General features: G+C 40.9%; 1 protein-coding gene across 1 annotated transcript; it reads left to right on the top strand.

The window, feature by feature from the left end:
- Positions 1-381: 381 nt before the first annotated feature.
- On the top strand, positions 382-10,461 carry LOC105055141 (DNA-directed RNA polymerase II subunit RPB1). The gene is made up of 14 exons (XM_010936878.3): positions 382-661; positions 774-1,037; positions 2,544-2,846; positions 2,941-3,099; positions 3,220-3,381; positions 3,457-3,677; positions 3,782-3,923; positions 4,001-4,336; positions 4,445-4,731; positions 4,820-5,078; positions 5,167-8,249; positions 8,437-8,508; positions 9,899-9,952; positions 10,039-10,461. The coding sequence occupies exons 1-14, from the start codon at positions 578-580 to the stop codon at positions 10,139-10,141; spliced, it is 5,529 nt and encodes a 1,842-aa protein (XP_010935180.1). The 5' UTR covers positions 382-577; the 3' UTR covers positions 10,142-10,461.
- The last annotated feature ends 1,019 nt before the right edge of the window (positions 10,462-11,480 follow it).

Here is an 11,480-nt window from a genome sequence, read left to right as displayed (position 1 = left end):
CATCCAAAATAAGTATGCGCCACTAATTCACTCAAAGTGCCTCTCACAATGTGATTCACAAGCCATGCTCAAATACTTTTATAATAATCATTTCAACAGTAATGATCATAGTAATGATTATCTTGTTTTTTTCGGTAGAAATGATTTATCTTGTTATTATTGAGCAAGAGGCTATAGAATGATGCTAATCTAGAGTCGGTTATACAGCATCAATCGGTGAAAAGCGGATCTAGATCAGACGGCGCAGATTAACCGTGCCAACCTCTCAGCGGAATCCTTCATGCGCACGCTAGTAGCCTGCCCTAGGTCGGCTCCCCTTCTCGTCTATAAATAAGCCCCCACCCCCCTTCTCTCGCCTCCTCCTAAGACTCTCTGGGTCTCGCGGGCTCGAGAGGGGAGCGTTCGTTCCCTTCTTCTATCTTTGTTTTCCTCTCTAAATCCCCCAAAAAACCGAATAAATACAGCAATCTGACGCGAAAATTAAACTCATACGACGATCTAAATTCCCTCCATCTCCGATTTCAAAACCCTAATTATCTGAAACCCTAGTTCTTGATCGAATCTCCCAGGTCCAGCCATGGACATGCGCTTCCCCTACTCGCCGGCGGAGGTCGCCAAGGTCCGTTGCGTCCAGTTCGGCATCCTCAGCCCCGATGAGATCGTAATCCCTCTTTCCCTCTTCTCCTTTTACTCCACTCTAGAGTTTCGCTCCCAGTGTCGGATTCTTCCTTTGATCGACGGGTTTTTGTGGTTCTTTTGGTTTTGGGTGGCAGCGGCAAATGTCGGTGGTGCAGATCGAGCACAGCGAGACGATGGAACGGGGAAAGCCGAAGCCCGGGGGGCTAAGCGACCCCCGGCTCGGGACCATCGATCGGAAGATGAAGTGCGAGACTTGCATGGCCAACATGGCCGAGTGCCCCGGCCACTTCGGCCATCTCGAGCTCGCGAAGCCTATGTTTCATATTGGATTTCTCAAGACTGTGCTTGCTATCATGCGGTGCGTCTGCTTCAATTGCTCCAAGATCCTCGCCGATGAGGTACTCTTTTCCAGTCTGGTCCTTAAATTGTTCTAACAGGAGAGATTGTTCTAGATTATTTGATACAATCAACAAGAATGGAAATAAAGAAAAAAAGATTTCTAGCTGAAGATAGAATAAGATGGCCTGTCTGTCAGATAGTAGAAGCAATTACAGAATTCTATTTTATGATGTTAAATGACATTAAAACTTTTTCTCTTTGAAAAGTGAATCCTTTGCGAGGTGTTATCACTGCAATGGCTTGTAAAAGATGCTTACTTGAGCAGTTGACCGATGATTGTGTGATGTGGGCACTGAGTTATGGGATTGGTACAACACCATTAGTATAAGGTTTTATTTACTTAATCAGAAGACTGCTTGCAAATTTTAAAGGTTGTTAGCTTCCATTTGGCCAGAGAGCCACAATATGCAGTCACTGGCCTGAATAGTTATTCTACTGCCAACTATTTTCAAAGTGTACAGCCTGCAGTACTTTTACTCTAATGTAATGTCTGTGAACTTTATTCACTAGCCCAGTGGACCCCCTTGCCCCTCTTCTTTTTAATGAGATGGGAGAGGGTGGATCTTCTTATCAGGGTATGGTGCACTGCAAGTCAAAATGCTAAAGATAATCTGGAAATCAATTTTTAAGTCAGATCTCAGTAACTAGTGTAGACAATCTTAAGTATATGTTGCGCTTTTGCCAATGGAATTGATCTGCCCTCTTTAGGTTTGTGTATGCATGTGTGTGTCAACACCTTGTTTACTGGAAATGGGTCAGGTTTGAGTGGTGGGAGGAGGGTCTTTTAGAAAACATTAGTAAGAAATGTTTTAGAAAGCTGGTGTAGGGATGAGTTTCTGAGGAGTTCCAGAAGTGGGTTCTCCAACCTAAACAGAAGATTCCTGCTATGAAGGTCAAGACTGCATTTAAACCTTCATTACCAGATTTGAAAGCGGGTGCAAAAGTGTGTTCAGGGAAGCAGATATTTAGTGACGAAAGTGTCTTGGGAGCAGGTGCAGGGAGCGGATATCATAGAAACAAATTTAACAGGGAAGTGCTTAGAGTGTAGGTGTGGATGGCTGCAAGGAAGCAGATATTTTAGAAACACTTTCAGTAAGTGTTTAAGAAGTGCGTGTGGGTTCAAGGTTCTGGAAAGATCTTAAAGTGAATGCATTATCCTAGATAGAAGATTTCAGCTACTAAGATTTGAACTCTATTGCATTATGCATCTTAATTTGATCTCATCATTGTTAGGAGTCTGCTGGTTTACAAATAAGCTTTCTTTGATTTAGTAATCTTTTAGGTCTTTCTTATTCTTCCTGTGATGGACATGGGGGCATGATGTTGTGTGGACTTGCATTTGTCATTCGTGTTTATAACATGGCCAACCGTAAATATGCTGCTGTGCATACTTGCTTTCTAGTCTTACCTCCTACTATTTCATCATGCTTGCTTTCTCAGGCATGAATTTTACTGATTTGTTTCTAGTACAAATGTATTCTTATCTTACAAGTTCTTTATTTTAGGATGATGCTCGATTCAAACAAGCTTTGAAAATTAGAAACCCAAAGCATAGGTTGAAAAGAATTTATGATGCCTGCAAAACCAAGAAGAAATGTGCTGGTGGTGATGATATTGACGTCCAGGCTCAACAAGATTCAGAAGAACCAATAAAGAAGAGCCGAGGTGGTTGTGGTGCTCAACAGCCAAATATTACCATAGATGGGATGAAAATGATTGCAGAATACAAAGCTCCAAAGAAGAAATCTGATGACCAAGAACAGCTTCCTGAACCTGTTGAAAGAAAGCAAGTCCTTTCTGCAGAGAGGGTAGCCTTAGTGTCTTTTTCTCCTCTCGTTCTTTTGTATCAACATAACTTCCATTTGGAATAAATTCACGACTTAATGCTGGAATACTTTTCAGGTTCTTAGCGTTCTTAAGCGGATAAGTGATGAGGACTGTCTGTTATTGGGTTTGAGCCCTAAATATGCCCGTCCAGATTGGATGATATTACAAGTTCTTCCAATTCCCCCACCTCCAGTAAGACCCTCTGTGATGATGGATACCTCTTCTAGGAGTGAGGTGGGTTTATTCTCAAATGAAGCATATTGTGATCTGTTGCCTTGTTTAGTTGGGCCTGTTCAAATATGGCTTGTATTATGATCATGTGTTCTAATGCATTGCATCTTTGTTTATGTACAGGATGATCTGACTCATCAACTGGCTATGATAATCAGACATAATGAGAATTTGAGGCGGCAAGAGAGGAATGGAGCTCCAGCTCACATCATCACAGAGTTTGCCCAGTTATTGCAATTCCACATTGCAACATATTTTGATAACGAGCTTCCTGGTCAGCCAAGGGTATGTGATGGCACATTCTATTTTCCTTCTAGTTCTTATTGATTAATTGTCCAACTTATTTCTCCCAATGTGCAGGCTACGCAGCGATCTGGACGACCCATCAAATCCATATGCAGTAGACTTAAGGCCAAAGAAGGTCGAATTAGAGGTAACTTGATGGGGAAGCGTGTTGATTTTTCAGCACGAACAGTCATCACTCCTGACCCAACAATAAACATTGATGAGCTGGGAGTGCCATGGAGCATAGCTCTGAATCTAACATACCCAGAAACTGTGACTCCATATAACATTGAAAGGTAATAACTTATAGTGGTTTTGTTGGTGTGCTACCAAGGCTTTCTTTATTCTCTTTATATAATGTGTTGGAGCTTTTATTAAAAGTTTATTTGGTAAAATTTAGACTGAAAGAACTTGTGGAATATGGGCCGCATCCTCCCCCTGGTAAGACTGGTGCAAAATACATTATAAGGGAAGATGGGCAGAGGCTTGATCTTCGCTACTTGAAGAAAAGTAGTGATCACCATCTGGAGCTTGGATACAAGGTTGGTTTTCTTTAGATTTCTTACCATTTTCTCCTTTTTATACATTTATGGCTTACTATGTGCTCTCTTGTCAACAGGTGGAGCGACACTTGATGGATGGGGATTATGTTCTTTTCAATCGGCAGCCTAGTCTTCATAAAATGTCCATCATGGGTCACCGAATTAAAATCATGCCATACTCGACTTTTCGCTTAAACTTGTCTGTGACTTCTCCATACAATGCTGATTTTGATGGTGATGAGATGAACATGCATGTTCCCCAATCATTTGAGACTAGAGCAGAAGTTTTGGAACTAATGATGGTACCTAAATGCATTGTCTCACCTCAATCTAATCGGCCTGTTATGGGCATTGTCCAGGATACACTGCTAGGATGTCGGAAGATTACTAAAAGAGATACATTTATAGAAAAGGTAATTGCTTGCTTTTGATTGTCTTTTGTTATGTTTTATCTCATAAATTATCATCACTATAATTCTTGCTGTTATCTTAAAAAAATGACCTTATGTTAACTCTTGCAGGATGTTTTTATGAACATTTTGATGTGGTGGGAAGATTTTGATGGGAAGATACCTGCTCCAGCCATTTTGAAACCTAGGCCTCTATGGACTGGAAAACAGGTGTTCAACCTTATCATTCCAAAGCAAATAAATCTTATCAGGACTTCAGCATGGCACTCCGAAGCAGAAACAGGATTTATCACTCCAGGGGATACTTTAGTTCGAATAGAGAAAGGGGAGCTTCTATCGGGCACCCTTTGCAAAAAAACTCTTGGAACATCTACTGGAAGTCTTATCCATGTGATCTGGTACTCATGGAGCAAGCAGTTTTGACTATAATATTTGTGGCTTATCTTATTTCCTTTTCTTTACAGAAATCTACATTTTTGTACGCAGGGAAGAGGTTGGTCCAGATGCAGCTCGCAAGTTTTTGGGCCATACACAGTGGCTCGTAAACTATTGGCTTTTGCAGAATGGTTTTAGTATTGGAATTGGGGATACAATCGCAGATGCAGCAACCATGGAGAAAATTAATGAAACAATATCAAAAGCTAAAAATGATGTTAAAGAACTTATCAAGCTGGCACAAGAAAAGCAGTTGGAAGCTGAGCCTGGGAGAACTATGATGGAATCATTTGAGAACAGAGTAAACCAGGTCTGAATAGTATTTTGTTTGGCTACTTTAGCCATTAATCTAGTTTCAGATCTCATGCGTATTTACTCAAAGGCACTTTGCTTTGCAGGTGTTGAATAAGGCTCGTGATGATGCAGGGAGTAGTGCTCAGAAGAGCTTATCTGAGAGTAACAATCTGAAGGCAATGGTTACTGCAGGATCAAAGGGTAGTTTTATTAACATTTCTCAGATGACTGCTTGTGTGGGACAGCAGAATGTTGAGGGCAAACGGATTCCTTATGGGTTCATTGATCGAACATTACCTCACTTCACAAAAGATGACTATGGGCCTGAAAGTCGTGGTTTTGTGGAGAACTCCTACCTTCGTGGGTTAACACCACAGGAATTCTTCTTCCATGCTATGGGTGGTAGGGAAGGTTTAATCGATACTGCTGTGAAAACTTCTGAGACGGGATATATTCAGCGGCGCCTTGTGAAGGCTATGGAGGACATTATGGTCAAATATGATGGTACTGTTAGAAATTCTCTTGGGGATGTCATACAGTTCCTATATGGAGAGGATGGTATGGACGCTGTTTGGATTGAATCACAGAAGTTGGATTCCTTGAAGATGAAAAAATCAGATTTTGACAGGGTTTTTAAGTATGAGATTGATGACGACAATTGGAACCCTAGCTACATGTTACCGGAGCATGTTGAGGATCTGAAAACCATCCGTGAGTTCAGAAATGTGTTTGATGCTGAGGTTCAGAAATTAGAAGCAGATCGTTACCAGCTTGGTACAGAAATTGCGACTACTGGTGATAATACGTGGCCTTTGCCTGTTAACCTCAAGAGACTAATCTGGAATGCACAGAAGACATTTAAGATTGATTTGAGAAGGCCATCAGATATGCATCCAATGGAGATTGTAGAAGCTATTGATAAGCTTCAAGAAAGGCTGAAAGTTGTCCCTGGTGATGATTTTCTTAGCATGGAAGCTCAGAAAAATGCAACTTTGTTTTTCAATATCTTACTTCGTAGCACATTTGCCAGCAAGCGGGTGTTGAAAGAGTATAGGCTCACTCGCGAAGCATTTGAGTGGGTTATTGGTGAAATCGAGTCCCGTTTCCTGCAGTCACTTGTAGCACCAGGTGAGATGATTGGTTGCATAGCTGCCCAATCCATTGGTGAACCAGCAACTCAGATGACCCTGAATACTTTCCACTATGCTGGTGTTAGTGCAAAGAATGTTACTCTTGGTGTTCCCAGGTTGAGGGAAATTATTAATGTTGCCAAGAAAATCAAGACTCCTTCTCTGTCTGTTTACTTGAAGCCTGAAGTCAACAAAAAGAAAGAACTGGCCAAGAATGTTCAGTGTGCTTTGGAGTACACTACATTGCGAAGTGTAACACATGCAACCGAGATATGGTATGATCCCGACCCTATGAGCACTATTATTGAAGAAGATGTTGAATTTGTCAAGTCATATTATGAAATGCCAGATGAAGATATTGCCCCAGAAAAGATATCTCCTTGGCTGCTTCGTATTGAACTGAATCGTGAGATGATGGTTGATAAGAAGCTGAGCATGGCAGACATTGCAGAAAAGATTAATCATGAGTTTGCCGATGATCTAACATGTATCTTCAATGATGATAATGCTGACAAACTCATACTTCGGATCCGCATCATGAATGACGAAGCTCCCAAGGGGGAATTGCAAGACGAATCTGCTGAAGATGATGTTTTCCTCAAAAGGATTGAAAGTAACATGTTGACAGAAATGGCTCTTCGAGGCATTCCTGATATAAACAAGGTTTTTATCAAATCAGGAAAAGTTAACAGATTTGATGAGAATGAAGGGTTCAAAGCAGATGTGGAGTGGATGCTTGACACAGAAGGTGTCAATCTGTTGGCTGTTATGTGTCATGAAGACGTTGATGCCACTAGGACAACAAGTAACCACTTGATCGAAGTGATTGAAGTTCTTGGAATCGAGGCTGTTCGACGCTCTCTTCTGGATGAGTTGCGCGTGGTTATATCTTTTGATGGATCTTATGTCAACTACCGGCATTTGGCTATTCTTTGCGATACAATGACCTATAGAGGTCACTTAATGGCCATCACCCGGCATGGCATCAATCGTAATGATACTGGTCCAATGATGAGATGTTCATTCGAGGAGACTGTCGACATACTTCTTGATGCAGCTGTATTTGCTGAAACAGACCACCTTAGGGGTGTTACTGAGAACATTATGCTTGGTCAGCTTGCTCCGATTGGTACAGGAGACTGTGCATTGTATTTGAATGATCAGATGTTGCAACAGGCAATTGAACTTCAGCTTCCTAGTTACATGGAGGGTTTGGAGTTCGGGATGACACCTTCACGATCGCCCATCTCAGGGACGCCATATCATGAAGGGATGATGTCACCTAGTTATTTGCTGAGCCCAAATGTTCGCTCTTCGCCAATTACAGATGCGCAATTTTCTCCTTATGTTGGTGGGATGACTTTTTCTCCCAGTTCTTCACCCGGCTACAGCCCATCATCTCCTGGCTACAGCCCATCGTCTCCAGGATACAGTCCAACATCTCCAGGTTATAGCCCCACCTCTCCAGGATACAGTCCTACATCACCGGGTTACAGTCCCACTTCTCCAACATATAGCCCCAGCTCTCCTGGATATAGTCCTACTAGTCCTGCTTATTCTCCAACAAGTCCATCTTACTCTCCTACTTCTCCCAGTTACAGCCCCACATCCCCGAGCTATAGCCCTACATCTCCCACTTACAGTCCTACTTCTCCTAGCTACAGCCCCACTTCCCCCAGTTACAGTCCTACTTCACCTAGTTACAGTCCCACATCTCCAGTCTACAGTCCCACTTCTCCAGCCTATAGCCCAACCTCTCCCGCGTACAGCCCAACTTCACCATCATACAGCCCCACATCACCTTCCTACAGCCCCACATCACCTTCATATAGTCCAACTTCTCCTTCATACAGCCCCACGTCACCTGCTTATAGCCCCACTTCTCCTGGCTACAGCCCAACTTCCCCGAGTTATAGTCCCACCTCCCCAAGCTATAGCCCTACATCTCCAAGTTACAATCCTCCTTCGGCAAAGTACAGCCCTTCGCTTGCATATTCTCCAAGCAGTCCAAGGTTGTCACCATCCAGTCCTTACAGCCAGTCATCTCCAAATTACAGGTAATCATAGGCATGCTTCTATTTTTGCTTCATATTGAACATTGGAATTTTTCTGGCTGGGATATGTATGACTTGATGTTTACATGAATCTACTATCATAAGCTTGATATCGGTTGCATCAATTGCATGCATGTTTTTTCCTTTTATTATAAGCTATATCCTTGACATTTTTGTTGTTTTATTGTAGCCCAACTTCACCATCATATTCATCTACATCTCCATCATATTCCCCTCCAAGTCCAACATACAGTCCCACCAGGTACACTACAATTCTGTTAAGTTAATTTCATCTATAGTACCTGTATTTCTTATTCATGGGTTCAGTCTGCCTCCATCATGTAAATGTGTACTCATGCTTTTTATTCGGTGCAAGTTACGGTCATTCAATTGGTAATTCAGACAAACTTATCAGGCTACAACTAACATATGTGAGAAATAAAATCTCCAAGTTCAGGGTCAGATGATGATGGCACGGATTCTCTAAACGGTGACTAATGGATTATCAGACACAATTGATGAAGCCATACATCTTTTTAGATGGTTGACAGTATGGTCCTTGTTATTAAACCATGATGAAATCAATGTTTTGGAGAGAACCTTGCCTCTTTATCTTTTCATTGGTACAATTGGTATGACGCAAAGGCATGAGAGATTGTAGTGATACATCTGGTTCCATTTCTTAGGGAAATTAGGTGTTAGTCTCTATGAAGCAGGGATACTGATGCAGGTACAGAGAACGGTATGGATATGCCACTGCAAGAAGTTTTGAAAAAATAGGATATGGTGCAGGTGGGGCATGGAAATGAGTAAATATATACTTTTTATGTTCATCTATATAGCATAGTAAATTATCAAAATAATTGTCCATTTTCTATAGAATAACGTTAGCATCCATGAACTGCATCATGTGGTCATAATCTAATTCCATAGACAATCAGTAGACTATGATTATATCATTATCAAAAAAATCCAAAATTAAGCATCCATCAGTAGAACAAAAAAGGGGTTCAACTGTCTTCCAGAAATAAAAGAAAAAGCCCTTCCTCATCTCGAGAGATTTGGAGATGTATCTCGGATATCTGGAAAAGGTCCAATGCCGTTTGTGAAGTTTTGGAAAATAGTATACTTACAGTAAGTGATAGACATATCATGGAAGTGTTTGTTATGTGTGGATATTTGATATGGATACAGCATGCCATTTGAAATATCTGTGCTTCTTTTATCAATTTTAGGTTATTAAAATTTTGTATTGTTTTTTCCAGTTAGTGAAGCCTGTGGTAGGAGGATTTGGTTGTTTTCATTGTTGGTTGCTAAAATTTTGCTTGGAATCTTAAGATGAATTATGTATCATCAGTTGAAGATATCAAACACAACAAAGTGGCCGTTACTGGTGGAGGAGGTTAAGAAAGTGGGACATGATTAGCTCTTCAATTTTTATGCTATTATGCATCATTAAACTTTAAATGATAAATATCTGCAGAATGCTGCAACTTAAGATAAAGCTAATATATTAATGTGCATTGCGTCAGATCTGGTACCTTTTTTTTTTGAAAAAAGAAAATTGGCTTTCGTACTATTGTATTCCCATGTCATCTTTTATGGTATATAAATATAATTATAATAATTTTTTTTTCTGTTTTTCCTTTTAGCCCATACAATTCTGGTCCAGGCCCAGATTACAGTCCAAGTTCTCCTCAGTACAGGTAACTATTCTTGCTTGGTTCATCGGATAGTGTTGTTACCATTAAGATTTAGAAATTAACTGTTTGATCATCTTTTCTATCATCAGTCCAAGTGCGGGCTATTCGCCAACTGCACCAGGTTACTCTCCATCTTCCACCAGTCAATACACTCCACAAATGAGCAACAAGGATGAGGAAAGTACTCGGTGAAGTGGCTTTGTCAAACTAATATTGAATTGGACGTAATGGTTGTAGTACGATCTTGTATAAATTCATTTGGGCTATCCGAGTGTGATAGCTAAGACATCTTAAGATCGTAACGGAGACAACCCTCAGGATGGGACTCCCTTGTACTTGGGTTGGTTCTTGTTATCTATATCCTGTAACTTGTCCTTTTTTTTTTTTTTCTTTTTTTGGTAGATTCCTGTAACTTGTCCTTGGAGGAAAACAACTTGTGAGTGGACAATATTGAACTGTTAAGTGGTGACCCGTATATTTGTAACATCAAATCAATCTGTTGTGTTTTCCTAGCGGACCCTGGTTGTGCGGGACTGTGTTATTCCCAAGAATGATTTACATTGGATAGGCAAGATCGTATGTTCTCCTTGCAGCGGTAGGGATGAGGAAGCCTGGAAACACCTTCCAAGTATAACAGCTTGCTGAAGATTTACAGTGGTGTCCCATCATTATGTACAAAGGCTTTTTATAAGTTGGATGTTCTATTCGAATGGCTTTCTAGATGCCAGAGAAGTAAGCTTTGATGAAATTTGTGGAGCCAAATTTGAGAACTGTCGTTGTGGAAATGAATACCGTCTGTTGTGTGCATAGCATTCGCTGCGTACTTCACGGGATTTTCTGGAAGGCAACACTTCGGAGCAGCTTTAACTCCAATTGCTGAAATTACGTGTGTGCTGTGATGGTCATAAATTGTCTTGCCCGTTTATTTGTTGTTGAGACGCTTATTTGCTATTTTACTTATTTCGAATGCGTGTGGATACTTTTGCATGAACCACTGTTTCCCGAAAAAAAAAAGGGGGTCATCGGGTCGTGGTTTCAAACTTTCAATATAGTTGTGGTCGGATTTGGTCGAGATTGACATGAAATCAGCTCATACCTTCTCGCAGGGTGATGCTGCGTGACCTGGACTTTGATGGAACCTGATCACCTAATTGATGAACTACGTTTCTAATACCACGTGGATCAGCAAGAAGAAGAGGAGTATTTTAAAGATAAATCACATTTCTAATGTGCACTGCAGAGTCGCATTATGTGTTTCTAGGTACTTGTTGCCTTTTGAGCTAAGAAGCCGGATTAGTTTTAGCTGATTTGGCATCTCCCGTGTCAAAATAATCGGATTTGAGAGAGACAGCTGCAGTTCAAAGTGGGCATCACTATGACGTTGTATAAGGAATTATTGGCTTCATAGTATAAACTAATCATATTGTCTCCTACTATAAAATAAAATATGATGTCGTCAATTGCTGAAATTAGTTAGTTGGTGCATGCTTCGGACAAAGCAGTGTCTGGTCTGGTCGATCTGTTTATCGAA

Source organism: Elaeis guineensis, chromosome 12, assembly GCF_000442705.2.
Source record: "Elaeis guineensis isolate ETL-2024a chromosome 12, EG11, whole genome shotgun sequence".
In the NCBI taxonomy this organism is placed as follows: Eukaryota; Viridiplantae; Streptophyta; class Magnoliopsida; order Arecales; family Arecaceae; genus Elaeis; species Elaeis guineensis.
This window is presented reverse-complemented; position numbering and strand designations above follow the sequence as displayed.

Coding starts and splice junctions, on each gene's coding strand:
- LOC105055141 (XM_010936878.3), top strand. CDS start 578: ATGGACATGCGCTTCCCCTACTCGCCGGCGGAGGTCGCCAAGGTCCGT. Junction 1,038..2,543: donor CCAAGATCCTCGCCGATGAG/GTACTCTTTTCC, acceptor TCTTTATTTTAG/GATGATGCTCGATTCAAACA. Junction 4,732..4,819: donor AGTCTTATCCATGTGATCTG/GTACTCATGGAG, acceptor TTTTGTACGCAG/GGAAGAGGTTGGTCCAGATG.